This window comes from Aquarana catesbeiana, linkage group LG01 (genome assembly GCF_042186555.1).
Source record: "Aquarana catesbeiana isolate 2022-GZ linkage group LG01, ASM4218655v1, whole genome shotgun sequence".
Taxonomy (NCBI): domain Eukaryota; kingdom Metazoa; phylum Chordata; class Amphibia; order Anura; family Ranidae; genus Aquarana; species Aquarana catesbeiana.
In genome coordinates this window covers 383,538,496-383,559,859 of record NC_133324.1, presented here as the reverse complement: position 1 = coordinate 383,559,859, position 21,364 = coordinate 383,538,496, and the positions used below count along the sequence as shown (strand labels likewise).

Here is a 21,364-nt window from a genome sequence, read left to right as displayed (position 1 = left end):
TTAGAGAGAGAATGAAAAAAAAAGGTGAACATAACCTTTAAGCTATGACATGTTAGAGATCTACGAGGGGCGCTCAAGTCAAACCAGGACTTTTAATTATACAGGTATAAAAAGGGATACTAGCGTGGCAGTACTACACGCAGTAGTAAGTGGCAAATGTTTCCTACTACTGATAGGCAGAGGAAAAGATTACACATACATGCACACATACTAAAATGACATTAAAATTCTGCACGGCTATTTAAAATGCCTAAATATATTTAGCAAATAAGCAAAAAATATGGGGATTTGTTCACACTATATGGCCACATAGTGCTTAAGCCCACTACTGCTTCAGTATAGCTGCACCATCTTTAAGGTTATGCATTTTTAGGGTGTGCCCCCCAAGTCTATCTTTGTTGATTACTGATTGGTGGCGCACATGTCACGGGCCAGTCCAGAGACCGTTAATTAAGATGGCAGACAGCAGGGTTAGTGAATGCATGGAACAGCATGCGATGATGAACTTTCTTGTTAACAAAAGGCAAAAAACCTACAGATATCTACAGAAGACTTCAAGCAGAGTATGGAGATAAGATGCTCAGCCACAGCAAGACATTTGAATGGTGTAAATGTCCATCAGGGACGATCCCGGCCGTGGTGGTTCCCAGCACACAGCCATCATTCCTGTGAACATTCAGCACGTGCTGACAAAATCTTTCTATGCTGAAGCTTTCCAGGCATTAAACACTGGGAGAAGTGTATAAAGGTGGCAGGGGAGTATGTTGAAAAATAAATGCAGTTTCCACACCTTGAAACTTGTTCTTTTATTATATAAACTCAAAAGTCCTGGTTTGACTTGCACGCCCTTCGTATTTAGTCGGCGCAACCTTACAGTTTATATTTTAGCAAACAATTGGGTAAAACATTGCAATTATGTGCAGTAAAATCAACTTCAGTTTCACACAAACCACTAATATTGTGTGACGTAAAAAAAAAAACATTTAACTACCACTATTTTACTCTAGGATATACTGTGTATATATAAATCACCCGCGCCAAAAAACAATTATATAAATATATGTGAATGAAGGCAGCTGCAATGGGTGAATGTGAAAAATGTGCACTTAAAGTTAATGTGCAGACAGCGCTTGCCCTCCTAATAGTTTGTTACTTGAAAAACAACAGTAAATAAATATACCACATATATATATATTTTTTTAATAGAAGGTAAATTATGTGACAGCTAATTAATAAATCAATAAAACCAAAAAAGGTCTCCCTTATCTTGGTTAAAGACCCAAAGTGATCGGGGACCCCTCAAGCCTGTATGATCCTCTCTGCCGTAGTGTAGGAGGATCTACACCATCTGGTGAGTGGACATTATATCCTATCCGATATATAATCTATATGTGAAGTTGTCTTCTGGACTTTACAGTACTTTCTATGATGGCTGCGTTCAGATAATATGTAATGTTAGAGGGTTAATCTTCAGGCCTAAATAGATTTTTTTAAAACTGTGCAAAAATACAAAAAGGGCTCAGGCAGTGATAGGGTTCAACCAAATCTAGCCCCAGGTATATTTTTTACATGTTAAGTGCATGCATATCAGGTAACATTTACGTGTAACACGGGTATTTTTAAACTTTTCCAGAGATCATAGTACTCGTCCTGGTAACGTTTGCCTTTTTCTCCCCAAAAGACTGGCACCATCTTCGTTCAGGAAGCATCCAGCATCTACTTCCTGGAAAAATATGCTGGTCCATAAAAAACAGAATAATGGAAATCCTGGCATCTGCACAGCAATCTCATCTTGGCAGTGTGTTGTATATCTCACACAGATCAGCCCCCTTACTACTGCCTCTCACTTTGACAGCTGCCTCAATATTAGAATGTTATTAAAGCCCAGTCAGCGATTGCTGGAGGAGGACACCTGAGGCAGTGTTTCTCAACTCCAGTCCTCAAGGCACCCCAACAGGTCATGTTTTCAGGATTTCCCTCAGATGAAATAGCTGTGGTAATTACTAAGGCAGTCAAACTGATCAAATCACCTGTGCAAAATAATGGAAAGCCTGAAAACATGACCTGTTGGGGCACCTTGAGGACTGGAGTTGAGAAACACTGGCCTGAGGAAACACTTTCACCCTGCTTGCTGCTAGACAGCTGACATTGACCATTATGTTCCACTAAGGCCTAGGCAAAGTCACTTAACTGCAGTTCAATTACTCCTTTTTAAATGATAAAATGTGCACTTTTTGAAAAAAATATAACTTTATATATTATAAAATGTCAAGCATGTAGTCACACACAATTTGAAAGTAACTAACAGGTTTGTTTGGCTTCATTGGCACGTACCTTGTTGTGTTCATACTTGTATGGGATTTTAAGGGTATCCATTGCCCGGATCATAGCTTGCATTGCAGTGAATATGTTCTGGTACACAAGTTTAGTGAACCCCCTCTTGTCTTCATCAGAGTACCCAGATCCATGGATAATTCTCATCTGCTTTATAAATGTGCTTTTTCCACTTTCTCCTGTGCCTATAAAATAATGAAAAAATTGGTTAACTAGAGCACAGATAATAAATAAATAAATAGGTCAATGAAGGTATAAAGTAAAGGTAATAAATAAAGAAAAGTGGACTTTACCAACACAATGTTCTATTAAAAAAAGGAACAAAGTTGTTGATTCTAGTCAATATATATGTACACACACAGGTAGAACCATGTAATGGTCTCTTTTCCTTGATTTGATAGTAAAAAAAAAAAAAAAAAAAAAGGAAATACTACAGAGTGTACTACAGAGTGTACAAAAACTAGAAACGTGTTCACAATTCTAAGGGCAGTAGTGACCAATCTATAGTAACCCATGGCAAATCTTCACCACTTGCCACCCAGGCCACTTCTGACATTTCTCTCCTACATGTAAAAATCATCATTTTTTTTTGCTAGAAAATTATTTGGAACCCCCAAACATATGTTTTTTAGCAGATACCCTAGAGAACAAAATGGCGGTCGTTGCAACATTTTATCTTGCAAGGTATTTGTGCAGCAATTTTTCAAATGTGTTTTTTGGGGAAAAAAAAAACTGTTACATGAATAAAAAAAAAATAAACAGTAAAGTTAGCCCAATTTTTTTGCATAATGTGAAAGATGTTACATCAAGTAGATACCTAAATGTCACGCTTCAAAATTGCATGCGGCCGTGGAATGGCGCCAAAGTACTTTTTTATTATTGTTCATTTTATTTTTCTAGTTTGATGCTTTCTTTTTACATTTTTTTGATCACTTTTATTCCCATTACAAGGAATGTAAACATCCCTTGTATAAGGAGTAGTGTGTGACAGGTCCTCTTTACAGTGAGATCTGGGGTCAATAAGTCCCCACATCTCGCCTCTAGGATGGGTAGCCTAAAATATATAAAATAAAAAAAAAAATTAAAAAACGATCCTGGCTTCCCAGCCAAGGTGGTGGCTTTTTTCCAATGCATAGGCCGGGCGTGATGTTATAACATCGCGCCTGGCCTCTAAACGATCATAGAGACTTCAGGGACCATCTGGCCCGCCGGAAATCTCTATGGTCAACATCCGACGCCAGTCGGTTCCTTCTCTGGCTCACCGATCGCACAAGTGAGCCGGTAGAAGCACCGGAGGGCGGAGGGATGGGACGCCTGTAAGAACAATCAAGCGGCTGAACAGCCGATATCATTGTTCTTACGGTGAAGGCAATCGCCGGCTCTGAAAGAAGATATCTAAATGATACCTGTAACTGCAGGCATCATTCAGATATAACCAAAGTCCACAATGTTATATGATGTTGGGCGGGTGGGAAGTGGTTAAAGTTTACTATGAACAGTCTTTTGAAAACTGTTTGCCAACAGCTGTGGGTTAACACACACCATATTAAATATTATTTGAACCATGTTACTGAAAGTGTAAACCCAGCAGAATTAAAAGCTTTTACTATACATCCATAACAGAACATGAAACATGGAAGACAGGTCATAACCAGACAGAAGCTACCAGGAAGTGTGCTTATCAACTTAATAGGAGTTTCACGTTCCTGTGCTCACGCCACACTGGAGCGTATGCTAAAAATATGTTGTGTCTTTTGCAGCACAGAACTGCCCAGTATTAATTCAGCAAAGCTATGCTTCAACTAAAAATGATGTTTGAATGCACTTTTAATCAGGTAAACTTTAAGGCTGGGTTCCCACTATCTGCGGCACAGCTTGCAGCAGGGGTCCTGTGCGTCCCCGTTCACCATTTCAGGTCCGAATTCAGGCAAAAATTCGGAACTGAAATGGAGCCAAAGATGCACAGACCCTTCTGCAGTGCGCTCCGCGGCCACCCCACAGATGTGGGAACTGGCTCCATTGAGAGCCGGTCACACTCTCCTGTCATGCGAATTGGATTCGGAAAACCCACATCCAATTCGCATAAGTGTGAACCTAGCCTAAATGAAAAAAGGATCATAAAGTGTAAGTTCACGTTTCACATAGGATGAAAAAGTGAACACCTAATACCCTCCTCAGTCCCCAGTGCACTTCTGTGGATGATTAGCGGACACTGCCCATGCAGCCAGTGCAGCGGGCTGGGGAAGTAAAAGCCCTGCTTTTATTCCCCTTCCTTCAGGCTTCTAGGATGGATCAGAGCGATTCTGATTGGCCACGTGCTGGCACTTGACCACTTCGACCAACTGGAATCGCTCTGATCTGTCCCAAATGCTCTAAGAAGAGGAATAAGAGCAGGGCTTTCAAATCCCCAGAGACTGGGAGAGTGAGGAGGGCGTCAGGTGTTAGTCAACAGTTTTGTGCATGATATAATTAGCCTAGGCTATTTACCAGACAAGAAACAGGATGTAATAGATGGAAAGTTAAAAAAAAAGAGACGGAAGGTCCACTTTAAGTAGACACTAAAGAACTTATTTAAAGAGCAGTTAAAAGCTTTTGTATGACAGTCTAACCAAGTACCAAATCCAGTTACGATGTGATGCACAAGCTTTGTAAAGCTAAAAAGACAAAAAATAAATAAAAAATCTGACATCCACCCTGCAATATTTTTTCATCCTAAATTTATGTTCTGAATTCAGCAGTGCAGCATTGTTGTCAAACCATCACAGGAAGCTGCATTTGGTGGACTTCAGATGCATTCAGCTTACATTTCAAATTAGCTTGAGGTATTCCATCAGGGTTCCTTCTCATGTGCACTGACCTGCAGTTAACCCCATTCAAACCTACAGAAAGCTGCTTTAGCATTCCCTTGGCTTACATAAGGAGAAAACCAGCTGTGACATTAAAAGAAGCATTCCAAGTATGGATATTTTAGACATAGTTACATTGGTCCAGCTTGGCCTAATCTAAATATATATATATATATATATATATAAATATATATATATATATATATATATATATATATATATATATATATATATATATATATATATATACACATATACACACACACATATACATATACATACACACACACCATACCTACCCGATGCCCCTGGAAGCTGGAAATCCCTAAGTCCCGCTTCACACTGGTACGACATAGGCTTCACACGATCGGACCGTTCAGGTCCGCCTGTCAGTTTTGACGGCGGACCTGAACGGGCGCTCCATGTTAGCCTGACAAGCCCCTCCCCGCTCATTGAGCAGAGAGGGACCTGTCATCCGCCGGCTCAGCGGAGATCAACGGACAGAACTCCCACTGAGCCGGCGGACCGAGGCGGGCTCCGTAGAAACGGAGTCCGCCTTGTGTGAAAGGGGCCTTACTCTCTGGCTTTTGGAAGCGCATGACGTGTACAAATCAATGATTCCCTATGAGAGCCATCTTAACTGGTCCGACACAAGTCGGTCTGACTTTAGAAAAAATTCTTGCACCACTTTGGTCCATTTTCAGCCCATTCAATATCATTGAAGTCGGATCGAAGTAGGATCCTTGTCCTAACCATCCGACTTGTGACATCTGACAGCAGCAGAAAAAGGAATTGCTGTTAACTGGGATTGTTTTTATTGATCAAAGGACAAGTCGGACTATCTCAAAGTCGGAGCAAAATCGTAGTCTGTTCATTCAAGTCGGATGGAAGTAGGACCGATATAGGACTGATGTTGCAGGGCAAAGTAGGATGACAGTCATACAACAGTCGTGTCGTACCAGTGTGAACCCGGCCTGAATCAGACACCACTACTCCAATGATCTCTACCTGCTTCCGGGTCTCATGCTGAGCTGCTAGCCTGCTATATGAAAGGCAAAACACAGAATATGAGAAATGCTTTTATTCCAATATTGATAAAAGTCTATTCTATATTAGTGTTATTAGAAGGCATTTCCTTTAGGACTAGTTAACACTATTGTGGCCCTTGTTTCCGTGGGTATGGCAGCCCATTCATTTCTCACGGTTACTACGTTTCCTGCAAAAAAAAAAAGGTTCATGCGCCATTTTTGAAACGCAATGGGCAGAAATTTACATGGTGCTGTTTGCAAAAACCCACTGTAGTATGAGATTAATAGTATCCCCACGCGTTTTGACTACAGGTGGCTGCAGGTGCTGGAATAGTGCCGCAATAGTGTGAGCAAAGCCTTAGGGTTCACCACCCTTTTAAACCAAGTGCCTTTGCTTTATTTAATGTGAGCAGGTGGGTCAGTTTTGTAAAGAAAACCTATTTGCCCAGCAACTGTACAGTCACAGCTATACAGCACGATGATGAGGTGATAACTGCACAAATATAATAGATTCTCACAACACCATAGGGCCTGGTTCACACCTATGCAGGTTGCATATTCCAGGTGCATTTTGCGTTTTTCAATACACGTTTTTGATCCACTGAAGTCTATGGAACCAGAAACAAGTCCCTGGCCCTTTCCATAAAGTGCACAGATGTAAACATGACCCATAGGAAGCCATGTTAAATGGACTGTGGTGTGTTTCTGCAAAACTTGTTCTGCAAAAGTGTGAACCAGGCCTTAATTTACAAAAATATAAGAGTTTACATTTATCTTCTCTATAATGAAAAGAAATAGATGGAAAACTATGCAAACACTTGTTTAGAAGATTACAGTCCACAGTATTACAAAAGAAATGCATCATTTTTACTAAGGCCTGTCTGGGGTGGTATGTGATAAACAAGCATCGTTTCCCCTCCAGACCTGTAGCATGTGAAGCAACAGGGGAGTTACAATGAACAAATGCAGGAAGGAAAGCCATCAGTGCATGGAGAAGGTTATGTGTAGTAAACACATGACATTTTTATACAGACATGAACTGCCTTGCAGTACATATTTAGTAGTATGAGTAAAAAGTCTAAAAGTAAAACTAAGGGACACTGCTGCAAAAACCTGTGAATCTGATCCAGACAGAAAAAAAAACTATAAATAAAATAATGATGGTGTTTGTGCTGTGAGTATAAGGAAAAAGGTGAGGAGGGTGCTGCAAAAGATATGCTAGTGAAGGCTAGAAAATATTGTGATAATAACAAATGAATAAATGTACATCAAAACCAAGTACATCAAATAATGACTAGTGCAGTGTAATAATACAATCAAAAAAAGTGAGGTAAGTGGTAAATACATGTAAAACATATAAAATGTATAAGAATGCCAATCATGTACCACGTAAACCTAATTGATGGTTTGTATGAGAACACACAAAAATGAATCCACAAGAATTTAAAATATATAAAAGTGGCAAAAAAAGTTCATGTGATGATATCAAAAAGATTAGAAAAATAGTCAGTGTAAGACAAAAAAACAAAAAACGAAATTGATCAAGCCAACCACCAGGAAACACACGTGTACCAAATGCAATCTTCAATGACGACACCTCTGTGTCTGCAAGCAGCTCACCTTACTGCTGTAAGGTGTACTATACTGGTCACAGATCACAGGTAAGGATGGTTGATGCAAAGGTGAAACAATCTCCTAAAAATTGCTTGAACAGTTTATTTGAAAGGAGCATCGGCGTCAATCCACGAACGCCGAGTTTGTATGCCCTTAATGTAAGATCTTCGATTGGCTCCTGTTCCCCGGTGTTTGTTAGATGGACTCAGATGTTATTGGTGTAAATATGAAGAGATAATACACATAGCGTAATCCCGTATATAGAAGCCAATTTATTGATAAAACATTTAAAAAACAAATTCACGTGTATGAAGCTGTATTTGATAAAACATCCACGGGCGCCGAGCTCGTCTCCTGCCGTCAGGCTGTGTGCGTACCCAGTGCTCCACGTGACTTTATATTTACATATTTAGTAGTGACACAGTGTGACACATTACTTGAAAGAATGTATTAAAAAAGGTGAAAGTTTAAAAAAAGGTCATTATTCAGCAAAGACCTCCTATATCCTCTTAGATTGTAAGCTCTAAGGAACAGGGCCCTCTGATTCCTACTGTATTAAAGTGTATTGTATTTGTACTGTCTACCCTCAAGTTGTAAAGCGCTACTGTTGGCGCTATATAAATCCTGTATAATAATAATAATAAATAATAATATTCCCCAAACATCTAGAAAAAAAAAAAAAAGAAAACCATTGGAGCAGGCAATAGACTGCTTACATCAGTTTTCTCTCAGCAGGCGGAATACAGTACTGCCCTTAGCTAGCCGTCTGATGATGCTAGACTTCTATGGGCTGCCTTTACTACAACTCTTGGGGTTTCTAGCACCAAGTGGTCCTAAATTCGGGTCGCAAAATGTAATTCTCTGCTGCAGAAAAGTGCTTGACATTTTGCGACCCGACTTTGGGGCCCCGTATCTCGAGGGCCACTTGGTGCTAGGAACCCCAACTTTGGATATATTGTAGTGGTAGTGCTAGTTCCACTGTGTATGCATACCAAACTTGGGGTTCCTAGCACCAAGTGGCCCCAAGATATAGGGCACCAAAGTCGGGTCGCAAAATGTCATTCTTTGCTGCAGTTTACCATCATATTTCTGTGTTTTCTGGTCCAAAAAATAGGGTTCCTTTAAAAACACTTATAAACGCAAACGCGGCTAAACGCTGTACCAGCGTTTAGCGTCTGAAACGTGGAAAACTTTTGCGCCTGAACCCATTTTTTTGCTTCTGGAAAAACGAGGTTAAACGCAACTGCCTAAAAACGCCAAAAAACGAGACTGTGTACATAGACACATAGGATGACATTGAATGGGTTCAGGGGCAGTTGAAAAAAGTGTCCAACTGCCTCTGAACTCGCGTTTAACAGAGTCTCCTGTGCATGAGGCCTAACTGTTAAAAAGGGCAACCTTACGTCAGGGTCCTATCCCAGTAGTCTTTTTAGTGTTTACCTCTATTATCATTGCGAATGCTGGGAGAAAGAGAGAGAGGAGTTGATAAAAAAGTGGTGACGGTTATAATCTACACATTAATGGCATTATTGTAGACTGTGCACCTTTTCTTTAAATGTATCTGAGATTTAGAACTGTTGAAATAATAAACTGTTTCATATTGTAGAAATTAGCATTACCCTTGAGTATTGGTTTATTATGCTGTGCAAGACTGCCAGTGACAGTGTGTGTGACAATGTTTTGCTGTGTTCTGAAAAACCCCAAAAATGATTTGCGGGACAATTCTAGTGCCACCATGCAGTGCATATTTTCTGTTCAGTTTCTTAAACTGTTAAAGTTCATGTAAATGTGCACCGCATGGTGGCATCATCATGCAAAGAGTTTTTGGGGTTTTGTATTTTAACGTTACAAGAATTTTGCTTTTTTGACAGAAGTGTAACAAAACTTGATTTTGCTTAAATAAAGGCGTTATATAGTGACTAAATCTGTGTCTGTAGTGCATGTTCAAACCTTAATACCATAACTATATGTAATGCTTAAATAACGCATTACAATTTAATTAAACCTATTAGATTTTAGACAACTAAAATGATTTTAGGAGACTAAAATGTACTGGAGATTGTAGTCGACTAAATACGACAAACTAAAACAATTGCACATGACTAAAATGGGACTAAAAACTAAAGTGGCATTTTAGTCAAAAAACTAAGACTAAAACTAAATCTAAATTTGCTGCCAAAATTAACACTGCTCATAATACTACTGACAATCTATTATAACAAGGTTTGTATGAACGCCTGTGCTTTGTACCTTGTGTGCATAAACTCCTGTTATCTGTACTATACCTGTTTCAAACTCCATAAAAACAATTTGAAATACATAGATAGTGATCTAATACAAATACTAGCATAGGTACAAAATGCCCTGGTGTTTACCAGAGGTGCATAAGACAGACCAAATGACAGGGCTACAAACTGGAAGTGCTGGGCACCACTGAACTTATGTGCTGGAAAAAATTTGGGACATGCAAGAACACATCTTTGATGGGGAAGAGGCGTTCCTTTGATTTGTGAAGGAAAGGTAAACAGGTTGTAGCAGAACCTCTGGAATTATTCTGCCACAGGGACTGGGGCAACGACTCCCTACTCTACCCACTAGGGCTGCATGGAAATTTTATTTCTGCGCTGACACAGGTAGGTTGGAAAACATGAACTGAGGGAAAGGGCTGGGAGTGGAATCCTATCTTGTGGCCCCTGGAAACCACCTTCTGAACCAAAGCATTCGAGATAGCGGTTGTTGAAATATTCACAAAGGCCAACATCTGTTCACCCACTGTGGAAAGGGTAAGTGCCTCCTCACGTTGAAGTTTTAGCTGAGGATTTAAGGAAATTGGGTGTCCCGGCTTTTACAAACTAACCGCTATCCAAGCTTTGAATTGGCTTTAGAGGTTCAGGTTTGTGGGTAATGAAAGGGTTAGCCTTCCCAGACCAAACCGTCTCTTGAAGAGCATATGAAGTATGCACTTTTGGCATGTAAGTTCTGGAGCCCAACACATTAACCAAAGAATCCTCATGTTTAGGTCCAGGAGACTCATACAAGAAAACATTGAAAAACTCTAACAGTCCATCAATGTGGTAATTCAAGGCTGCAAGCATGACCACTAATGAATTAAAATAAAGGGACCAAATTGCACAGTAACCAGATCCTGTCTGAAGACCTTAGACCAGTCAGATTAGAGTCACAGCCAGGGCAAGCTGCAAAGCAGTGCCTGCCGGGGAAAACAAGGTTTTAGGAAAAGGCCTCTAAAACGCTTGTCAATAGGGTCCTTAAACACAGGCACATCCTTCATGGGATACTCCTGGATCCACAGAGAAGATAGCTCAACTTTTAACAAAGTCCTACTAAAACAAGTACCAGTCTTCTAGCTGTTTTGGAGGAGTGACCAGCTTGTCAAAGCTCTTCCAGTTTGCATAAAGCACAACTGCCAACAGCAGGTGCAAGATCTTAGTGGTTCAAGGATGGCAGACTCAAGCGGAAGGTAAAATCTGTGAAGGAACAGAGAAGAAAAGATAGACTTCTCAGCATAGTAAAAGAAAGGCGTCCAACCTAAGACACTAGCAAAAAAAGTATGCTGGAAGGCCTAAGGCCCCCTTTCACACAGGTGATCCGATCAGGTCCACCTGTCAATTTTTCAGGCAGACCTCATCAGACCCTCTAGTCTTTTCTATTGCTTAGCGAATGTCAGCGGACACCAATCATGTCCTCCAAAAACAGATGAATGGTGGTCCTATTCCCCATATGTCTGGTGGATCGGATGGCATCGGGTGGAAACGACAGGTAGGCCATTTCCATCCGACTGCCGATACAGGAGAGCAGGACCTGGTCTGTGTCCACTCTGCCTTGCGGAGTGAACATGGACATGTCATCTGCCTGCTCAGCGGAGAGATCAGCGGAGGCGCCTCTGTGAAAGGGGCATTAGGTGTGCAACCCAAAAGGTTTTTTCTTTGCCAATGTCCAAATATTCCTGTAGGAAGTAGTATAGGCCGACAGTCTATGAATTCCTGTTTCCCTCAATAAGTAAGAATACAACTGGGTTTGAAACTGCATTCTATGCATGCAAAGTGGATTTAAATCCTTTGTGGATATTGAAGTATTCCTTTAAATTTGTTGTAAAATACTTTTTTGTGCCTGGAGTTCCACTTAAAATTTACTTAAAATACCATTATGTAAACAGACCCGCTGATTTACTTAACACTTTATTGGCATTGGAAATGTCCCGTGACACACCCAAATTTCAAATTGCCTACACCAAATCCTTGCAGCTAGCTGCTCATATCATACATATTTCATGTTTAATTAAATACGCTTTGAATGAACATTACAGCTCCTTAAGATTCTCTTGCTACATTTAGGATCTTGCTTTAGATACACCTTTGTGTAATGCTGAGGCATGCACAAACCCATTGACAACTAAGATTTCTATTTCCCTGAACAACTCACAGGTGACGTTACAAGAACAGTAATTAACTTTTTTTTTTTAAAGATCATAAAGCTTCCTAACAGACCCAGTCAAGTTGTCTTTCATAGACTGAGACACAAACTCCTAACCAATCTGACAGATATGGACGTTTGGCACCAAACCTGAAAGCCAGGTCATGATGTAAACATAAGTGCACCATGGATCAAACACGAAGGAGTACTGGTCATTATATAACTGCATTTTCCAATCCACCTCCTCATAACACGCATTTCAAATGCCCAGTCAGGAGATTTTAATGGCTTGTGCATGTGATGATACCAACACAAGATTAGATCTACGTTTCTAATTACACGTATAAGTGGACCTACCAAAACGCATGCTATTTTGTATCTAATAAAATGAAAGGAGAAGAAAACCATTTTATCCCTAGCAGCCTGAAGGCACTGAAGACATGTAATTCTATCCTGCTGAAGATTTATTCAAATGCAAGTACAAATATAAGTATCCACTTTCAAAAAGCTAACAGCTCCGTAAACAAAAGGAGTTTCAACTGTATAACATCCAGCCAACAACCACATCTGACGCCCTTAAGCCTGAGGTTTTTAAGAGCCACATAAAATTTCAATTTATCTTTTCTCTTCATATCCTCTATAATAAACATATAGCCAACCAGTTCATTAGTTGTTAGGATGTTGCATGAAAAATAGTCCACGCTCCTAACTCACATTAAAAAATATCAGTTTATTTTCTTTATACAAACCATTGACTAAAAGAAAGTTGCCATAGTAAACAGAAAACACTCATCTATGTTTAAAACAGGAACAGAAGACAAGACAGTAGTTGACATTTTCAATTCCCTATTCCCACCTACTTTTTAAAGTTTAGTTCAAACTGAACTTCCAGGTTTTCAGTGGAAGCTGGAGAATAAAATTAAATACACACAAAAAAAAATAAAAAAAAGGCTAATTTGTTCTGGCTGTGGCTGCATTACAGCATCAAAGAGGTAAACGGTATTACACCCAAAACCAAAAATGTAATATAGTGCAGCTTGCCAATCCTTAGGTGTGGTGGTTCCATCTGTTTTCTCTCGGTTTTCACATGGTGACCGAGCCAGTAACGCACCTCCTGTAGAGTGCCTACACTTTGGAGCGACATGGACACCTTTGGACAGGAGCATGGTCAGTCTGGGGGGAGGGAAGTGTTAAAAGTACTAGCAGATTTAGACCCCTTTCACACTGGAGACGTTTTAGAGCTAAAAAAGCACCTGTAAAATGCCTCATCTGCAGTCCCAGTGTAAAAGCCTGAGTGCTTTCACATTGGGGCGCTGCGCTGGTAGGACGTTAAAAAAAGTCCTGCAAGCAGCATCTTTGGGGCACTTGAGGAGCAGTGTATACACCACTCCTAAAGTGCCCCTGCCCACTGAAATCAATGGACAGCCCCACCGAAGCTCCTGCAAAGAGCCTCGCCAGCAGCGCTTTGCAGGCACTTTTAACCCTTTATTCGCCCGCTAGTGGGGGTTAAAAGTACCCCGCTAGCGGCTGAAAACGCCTCTAAAACTTTACCACTAACGTGGCCGCGCTATCAGTGTGAAAGGGCTCTAAAAGTGACTGTAAAGCTTTAAATTGTTTTATTAATAAACATGTTCTTACTTACTTAGTAATGCCATTGCACAGAGCAGCCCCAACCCCCCCCCCCCCCCCAGCTGGCGGTCTCAGTTACTCCTCTTTTTCAGCGTGCCATCATAGGAGGCAGATTCCTAAAGGTGACAAACCTGCAGGCTTACTCACAAGCTGAGCTGTCTGCATCTACTGATACACACAGCGCGGATCGGCCAAGCCCCAGCTACCTCCACACGGGATTTGATTGACAGCAGCAGGAGCCAATGGCTCTCACTGAGTCCTGTGAGGAGAGAAAGAGCATGATAACTTCTGACAAGTATTCCATGAACAGAGATAAAAACAGGCTGAATTGTGTCAGGGTGGGTGCTATACATAGATTAGCAGAGAGCTGGTCAATTCACAGCACAGCTCTGCATTGTTTCTTCCTTTTTCTGCCTATGTGGAGAGGGGTGTGTGCCTTTCCTCCAATCAGCTGTCAACCAGTATATTGTAAGAATCCACAACCACTGGTGAATCAGGAAGAGAAAATTCTAACAGGATGAGCACTTTCTAAACCGTATAGAAAGCTGAAGACAGCAGCTATACATGTAAAACTTAAGTAGGAGGATTTGTTTCATCTCTGGAGGAGGCTGTTCATTTCACTGGGTATGTGTGAGGGTTTACATCCACTTTAAACTTCCACAATGTGTAAAAAGGTTGTCTGATTCTGTCTTCTCTGATCCTCCCCTTCTTTTACGGTCCCCAATCCATTTGCTGACAGAACAGAGCCTTGGGGCACTCTGCACATGCTCAATTTGGTGGGTATTGCTCAAGAGTTTTTTTGTTTTTTTTTTCCTGGGAGGGTGCATGTGATGATCACAGTGCCAATCAGCACTGTCCAGACAGAAGGTCAGTGGTCATGCAGCCTCATAGGACAGTCAGGGGAGACTGAAAACTCCTTCTACAAGCTTTACTCAGTACTCGACCAGTCACTGATAGAAGTCACAAGACTGCTTTATACTGCTGATGAGAAAAAGGTATTTAGCAGTTTATATTTACTATAATATATATAAATCTATATATATCTATATATATCTATCGATATACATCACGTTAATCACTTGAGCCCCGGACCATTATGCTGCCTAAGGACCAGAGGTCTTTTTCTTAGGAACAGCAAAACATCTTCGTTCTTATAGCATTATTAACCACTTCAGCCCCGGAAGGATTTACCCCCTTCCTGACCAGAGCACTTTTTACAATTTGGCACTGCGTCGCTTTAACTGCTAATTGCGCGGTCATGCAATGCTGTACCCAAACGAAATTTGCATCCTTTTATTCCCACAAATAGAGCTTTCTTTTGATGGTATTTGATCACCTCTGCGGTTTTTATTTTTTGCAATATAAATGGAAAAATACCGAAAATTTTGAAAAAAAATGATATTTTCTACTTTTTGTTATAAAAAAAATCCAACAAACTCAATTTTAGTCATACATTTAGGCCAAAATGTATTCGGCCACATGTCTTTGGTAAAAAAAATGTCAATAAGCGTATATTTATTGGTTTGCGCAAAACTTATAGCGTCTACAAGCTAGGGTACATTTTCTGGAATTTACACAGCTTTTAGTTTATGACTGCCTATGTCATTCTTGAGGTGCTAAAATGGCAGGGCAGTACAACCCCCCCCCCCCCCCAAATGACCCCATTTTGGAAAGTAGACACCCCAAGGAAATTGCTGAGAGGCATGTTGAACCCATTGAATATTTATTTTTTTTGTCCCAAGTGATTGAATAATTAAAAAAAAAAAAAAATTTTTTACAAAAAGTTGTCACTAAATGATATATTGCTCACACAGGCCATGGGCCTATGTGGAATTGCACCCCAAAATACATTTAGCTGCTTCTCCTGAGTATGGAGATACCACATGTGTGAGACTTTTTGGGAGCCTAGCCGCGTACAGGGCCCCGAAAACCAATCACCGCCTTCAGGATTTCTAAGGGTGTAAATTTTTGATTTCACTCCTCACTACCTATCACAGTTTCGGAGGCCATGGAATGCCCAGGTGGCACAAAACCCCCCCAAATGACCCCATTTTGGAAAGTAGACACCCCAAGCTATTTGCTGAGAGTCATGTTGAGTCCATTGAATAATTTATATTTTGACACAAGTTGCGGGGAAGTGACACATTTTTTTTTTTTTTTTTGCACAAAGTTGTCACTAAATGATATATTGCTCACAAGGCCATGGGCATATGTGGAATTGCACCCCAAAATACATTTAGCTGCTTCTCCCGAGTATGGGGATACCACGTGTGGGACTTTTTGGGAGCCTAGCTGCGTACGGGGCCCCGAAAACCAATCACCGCCTTCAGGATTTCTAAGGGTGTAAATTTTTGATTTCACTCTTCACTGCCTATCACAGTTTCAGAGGCCATGGAATGCCCAGGTGGCACAAAACCCCCCCAAATTACCCCATTTTGGAAAGTAGACACCCCAAGCTATTTGCTGAGAGGCATGGTGAGTATTTTGCAGCTCTCATTTGTTTTTGAAAATGAAGAAAGACAAGAAAAAACATTTTTTTTTTCTTTTTTCAATTTTCAAAACTTTGTGACAAAAAGTGAGGTCTGCAAAATACTCACTATACCTCTCAGCAAATAGCTTTGGGTGTCTACTTTCCAAAATGGGGTCATTTGGGGGGGTTTTGTGCCACCTGGGCATTCCATGGCCTCCGAAACTGTGATAGGCAGTGAAGAGTGAAATCAAAAATTCACGCCCTTAGAAAGCCTGAAGGCGGTGCTTGGTTTTCGGGGTCCCGTACGCGGCTAGGCTCCCAAAAAGTCTCACACATGTGGTATCCCCGTACTCAGGAGAAGCAGCAGAATGTATTTTGGGGTGTAATTCCACATATGCCCATGGCATGTTTGAGCAATATATCATTTAGTGACAACTTTGTGCAAAAAAAAAAAAAAAATTTGTCTCTTTCCCACAACTTGTGTCACAATATAAAATATTCCATGGACTCGACATGCCTCTCAGCAAATAGCTTGGGGTGTCTACTTTCCAAAATGGGGTCATTTGGGGGGGTTTTGAACTGTCCTGGCATTTTATGCACAACATTTAGAAGCTTATGTCACACATCACGCATTCTCCTAACCACTTGAAGACAAAGCCCTTTCTGACACTTTTTGTTTACATGAAAAAGTTATTTTTTTTTGCAAGAAAATTACTTTGAACCCCCAAACATTATATATTTTTTTAAAGCAAATGCCCTACAGATTAAAATGGTGGGTGTTTAATTTTTTTTTTTTCACACAGTATTTGCGCAGCGATTTTTCAAACGCATTTTTTGGGGAAAAAACACACTTTTTTAAATTTTAATGCACTAAAACACACTATATTGCCCAAATGTTTGATGAAATAAAAAAGATGATCTTAGGCCGAGTACATGGATACCAAACATGACATGCTTTACAATTGCGCACAAACGTGCAGTGGCAACAAAATAAATACATTTTTAAAAGCCTTTAAAAGCCTTTACAGGTTACCACTTTAGATTTACAGAGGAGGTCTACTGCTAAAATTACTGCCCTCGATCTGACCTTTGCGGTGATACCTCACATGCATGGTGCAATTGCTGTTTACGTTTGACGACAGACCACCGCTTGCGTTCGCCTTAGCGCGAGAGCAAGGGGCGACAGGGGTGCTTTTTTTTTTCTTTATTATTTTTTTGTTTTTTTATCTTATTTTTAAACTGTTCCTTTAATTTTTTTTTTTTTTAATCATTTTTATTGTTATCTCAGGGAATGTAAATATCCCCTATGATAGCAATAGGTAGTGACAGGTACTCTTTTTTGAAAAAATTGGGGTCTATTAGACCCTAGATCTCTCCTCTGCCCTCAAAGCATCTGACCACACCAAGATCGGTGTGATAAAATGCTTTCCCAATTTCTCAATGGCGCGGTTTACATCCGGCGAAATCTAAGTCATGAAATGTTTGTAGCTTCCGGTTTCTTAAGCCATAGAGATGTTTGGAGCCACTCTGATCTCTGATCAGCTCTATGGTCAGCTGGCTGAATCACCGGCTGCATTCTCAGGTTCCCTGTTGAGACAGGAGAGCCAGAGAAAAACACGGAAGACGGTGGGGGGGGGGGGGGGGGACATTCCCTCCCAAGGCTTGTAAAAGCAGTCTAGAAGGCTAATTAGCCGCTATGATTGCTTTTACATGAAAGCCGACCGCTGGCTGAAAAGAATGATACCAAGATGATACCTAAACCTGCAGGCATCATTCTGGTATAACCACTCAAAGTCCTGAATGGCGTACCTGAAGACAAAAAAATGGTTAACAATAAAGCACAGTAAACGGTAAAGTATAAAAAATTGCATACCTGAAAAGCAAATATGATAAAACATAATAACAATAAAACATTGCAGAATAGAATACAGTAAAAAAGAGCAGAACAATAGACAGAGAGAATAGAGAGAGAGAACAATAAAACGACAACTATTTTTTTAATTTTATATATATTTTTTTTTTTTTACACTTTTTTTTGTAACTAACTTTTATAACTGTAACCGGTTCCAGGTTCGGGTCTCTCAAAATGCGATGGCATCTTGGGAGACCCTGTGAAAGTGTGCCTAGTCTGTGCAGTGCTGTACCCTACGCTAATACTCAACTAGTGAATGGTAGCGTTCAAAACATTCACCAATGCAAAGACCAGGATTGTCAGGACAGGAGGGACAATAATAGCGGGTGTCACGCCTATATCCGCGCTTGCTGCGGACACAACATCTTTTTTGGGGGGGTTCGTTGGGTAGGGGTACTCGGGAGGACATAAAGAAAATGCCTCTCATGCAGCCGACTGCATTTGGTTGGGGATGTGAATGGGGGAAGTACGGGCGCTGCAGAAGTGGTGGGTTCCCAATTAGGATTGGCGAATGCAGCAGGAAGGGCACTATGGGCACGACGGGCCTGTGTTTGTCTTTTTGGTGGCAGCGGGACACTACTTGTGCTTGCCACCTCACCAGCTTGAACTGCACTTATGGGACTCGCCACGTCACCAAGTGTTACTGCAGTGCTGGTTTGACTACGACCGGGGTGTACTAGGCCGCTGGTGCTTGCCAGTTCACCAAAACGCTACAAAAAAAAAAAAACTGTTAGCGATCGCAGGGATCAGGCCTGACTCTGCGAACGCTGCAGTTATGCGTTTAGTGTTTTGTAAGTGACAGTGATCGATCGATACTGCACTTGGGTGGGCTGGGCCAGGCGGAGGGGCAAAACGCAGGTGCTAGCAGGTATCTGGGCTGATCCCGCTAACACTGCGTTTTTGGGAACCCTAAACTGCTGGGGACGCTAGTATAGATCTGATCAGATCAGATATTGATCCGTTCAGATACTATACCACTAAGGGAGGTGTACGGTGCGTGCGTGGGTGTTAGAGGTACTGGCGCTAATCTGACGCTGCCTGGGGCGACGCATATCACCGCCGGGCGATCAGGGGGCTAAACCTTTATTCAGTAATAAACGGCGGGTGCCCTGACACTATAAAAAATAAACAAACTAACCAGCGTCACCCGTAACACTTATACGGTGATCAGTGGTGAAAGGGTTAACTAGGGGGCAATCAAGGGGTTAAAACATTTATTCTGTAGTATATGGGGGTCCCTGCCGCTATAAAACGCTGACGGCGAACCTAAATATTTACCTCCCTAACTAGCGTCACCAGCGACACTAATACAGCGATCAGAAAAATGATCGCTTAGTGACACTGGTGATGGGGGGTGATCAAGGGGTTAAAACTTTATTAGGGGGGGTTAGGGGGGTACCCTAGACCTAAAGGGGGCTAACAGTAACTGTCCCACCACAGTAACTGTCACAAACTGACACCATGCAGTAATCAGAAAAAAAAAAAAAAAACTGGGGGGGTTCGTTGGGTAGGGGTACTCGGGAGGACATAAAGAAAATGCCTCTCATGCAGCCAACTGCATTTGGTTGGGGATGTGAATGGGGGAAGTACGGGCGCTGCAGAAGTGGTGGGTTCCCAATTAGGATTGGCGAATGCAGCAGGAAGGGCACTATGGGCACGACGGGCCTGTGTTTGTCTTTTTGGTGGCAGCGGGACACTACTTGTGCTTGCCACCTCACCAGCTTGAACTGCACTTATGGGACTCGCCACGTCACCAAGTGTTACTGCAGTGCTAGTTTGACTACGACCGGGGTGTACTAGGCCGCTGGTGCTTGCCAGTTCACCAAAACGCTATCAAAAAAACTGTTAGCGATCGCAGGGATCAGGCCTGACTCTGCGAACGCTGCAGTTATGCGTTTAGTGTTTTGTAAGTGACAGTGATCGATCGATACTGCACTTGGGTGGGCTGGGCCGGGCGGAGGGGCAAAACGCAGGTGCTAGCAGGTATCTGGGCCGATCCCACTAACACTGCGTTTTTGGGAACCCTAAACTGCTGGGGACGCTAGTATAGATCTGATCGGATCAGATATTGATCCGTTCAGATACTATACCACTAAGGGAGGCGTATGCTGTCAGTGACAGGGGGGGGGGTGATCGGGGGGGTGATCGGGGGGGAATTGGGGGTGTTTTGTGTGCCTGGCATGTTCTACTGTGTGTGTAGTGTTTGTGCACTCACATTGATGTCTTCTCTCCTCGGCGCCGGAACGGAAAATACCGAGCCGAGGAGAGATGACATCATTTCCTTTGCTGCCGTTTAGCATACAGCAGCAAAGGAATGTTCCCATTGGCCGGCGGCGATCGCGAGGGGGGCCACGAACGGATGGCCTCCCCCTCACCTCCGATCGCCGGGGGACAAAAGAGGACCGCCTCGGGCACCGGGGGGGGAGGCAAATCACGTGTATGTACGTGATTTTGCCTGCCCGTGCCGCCTTGCCGACGTACATCGGCGTGAGGCGGTCCTTAAGTGGTTAATGCAGGGAATGCATTAAGGTAAAAAAATGTCCTGCCTTTACAACCACTTTGAGGCCAAAACTTCAGCTAACACTTTAAAGGCAGTTACAGCTAAAGTCCTTTTGAGGTAAAGGTTTCACTTATATAAATAACAGCTGATGATTGCAAGCCCTTGTCAGTGGTAGATGGTTTGTCTCAACCTTCTACCTGCTACATCTGCAGGAGAGCTTGTTCTGTTGAAAAACAATAAACTTCCTGGCAGGATCACCATTTGAAAATAAAAAAGTAAGCCTAAAAAAGAAAACTAATGCTGCCATCACATCTAATTGACAAGCTGCAATACAGTAAATGTTTGCTTTTGGGTTTAAGCCCTGGTTCACATTGCAGCGATTTGACATGTCAAATCGCATGCCAAATCGGCAGGTTTTGCTGGAAATGGCACTGTCCGAATCGGTGCGGCACTGCACTGATTTCCAAAAGTAGTTTCTGTACTACTTTTGGTGACATTTGGGGTGCGATTTCAAAAGACATCTGTGCAGAAACCCGCCCCCAAATTTGGGACTGGCGTGTGGTAATGCAATCATGTAAGTTCAGCTGAACTCGCACGATT

General features: G+C 41.8%; 1 protein-coding gene across 1 annotated transcript in view; it reads right to left on the bottom strand.

The window, feature by feature from the left end:
- Positions 1–21,364, bottom strand: part of LOC141146993 (guanine nucleotide-binding protein G(q) subunit alpha) — a 193,514-nt gene that overhangs the window by 120,719 nt on the left and 51,431 nt on the right. Inside the window, exon 2 of the mRNA XM_073633897.1 lies at positions 2,335–2,519. Coding sequence (XP_073489998.1) covers positions 2,335–2,519 — 185 coding nt within the window. The remainder of the gene's footprint in view (positions 1–2,334; positions 2,520–21,364) is intronic.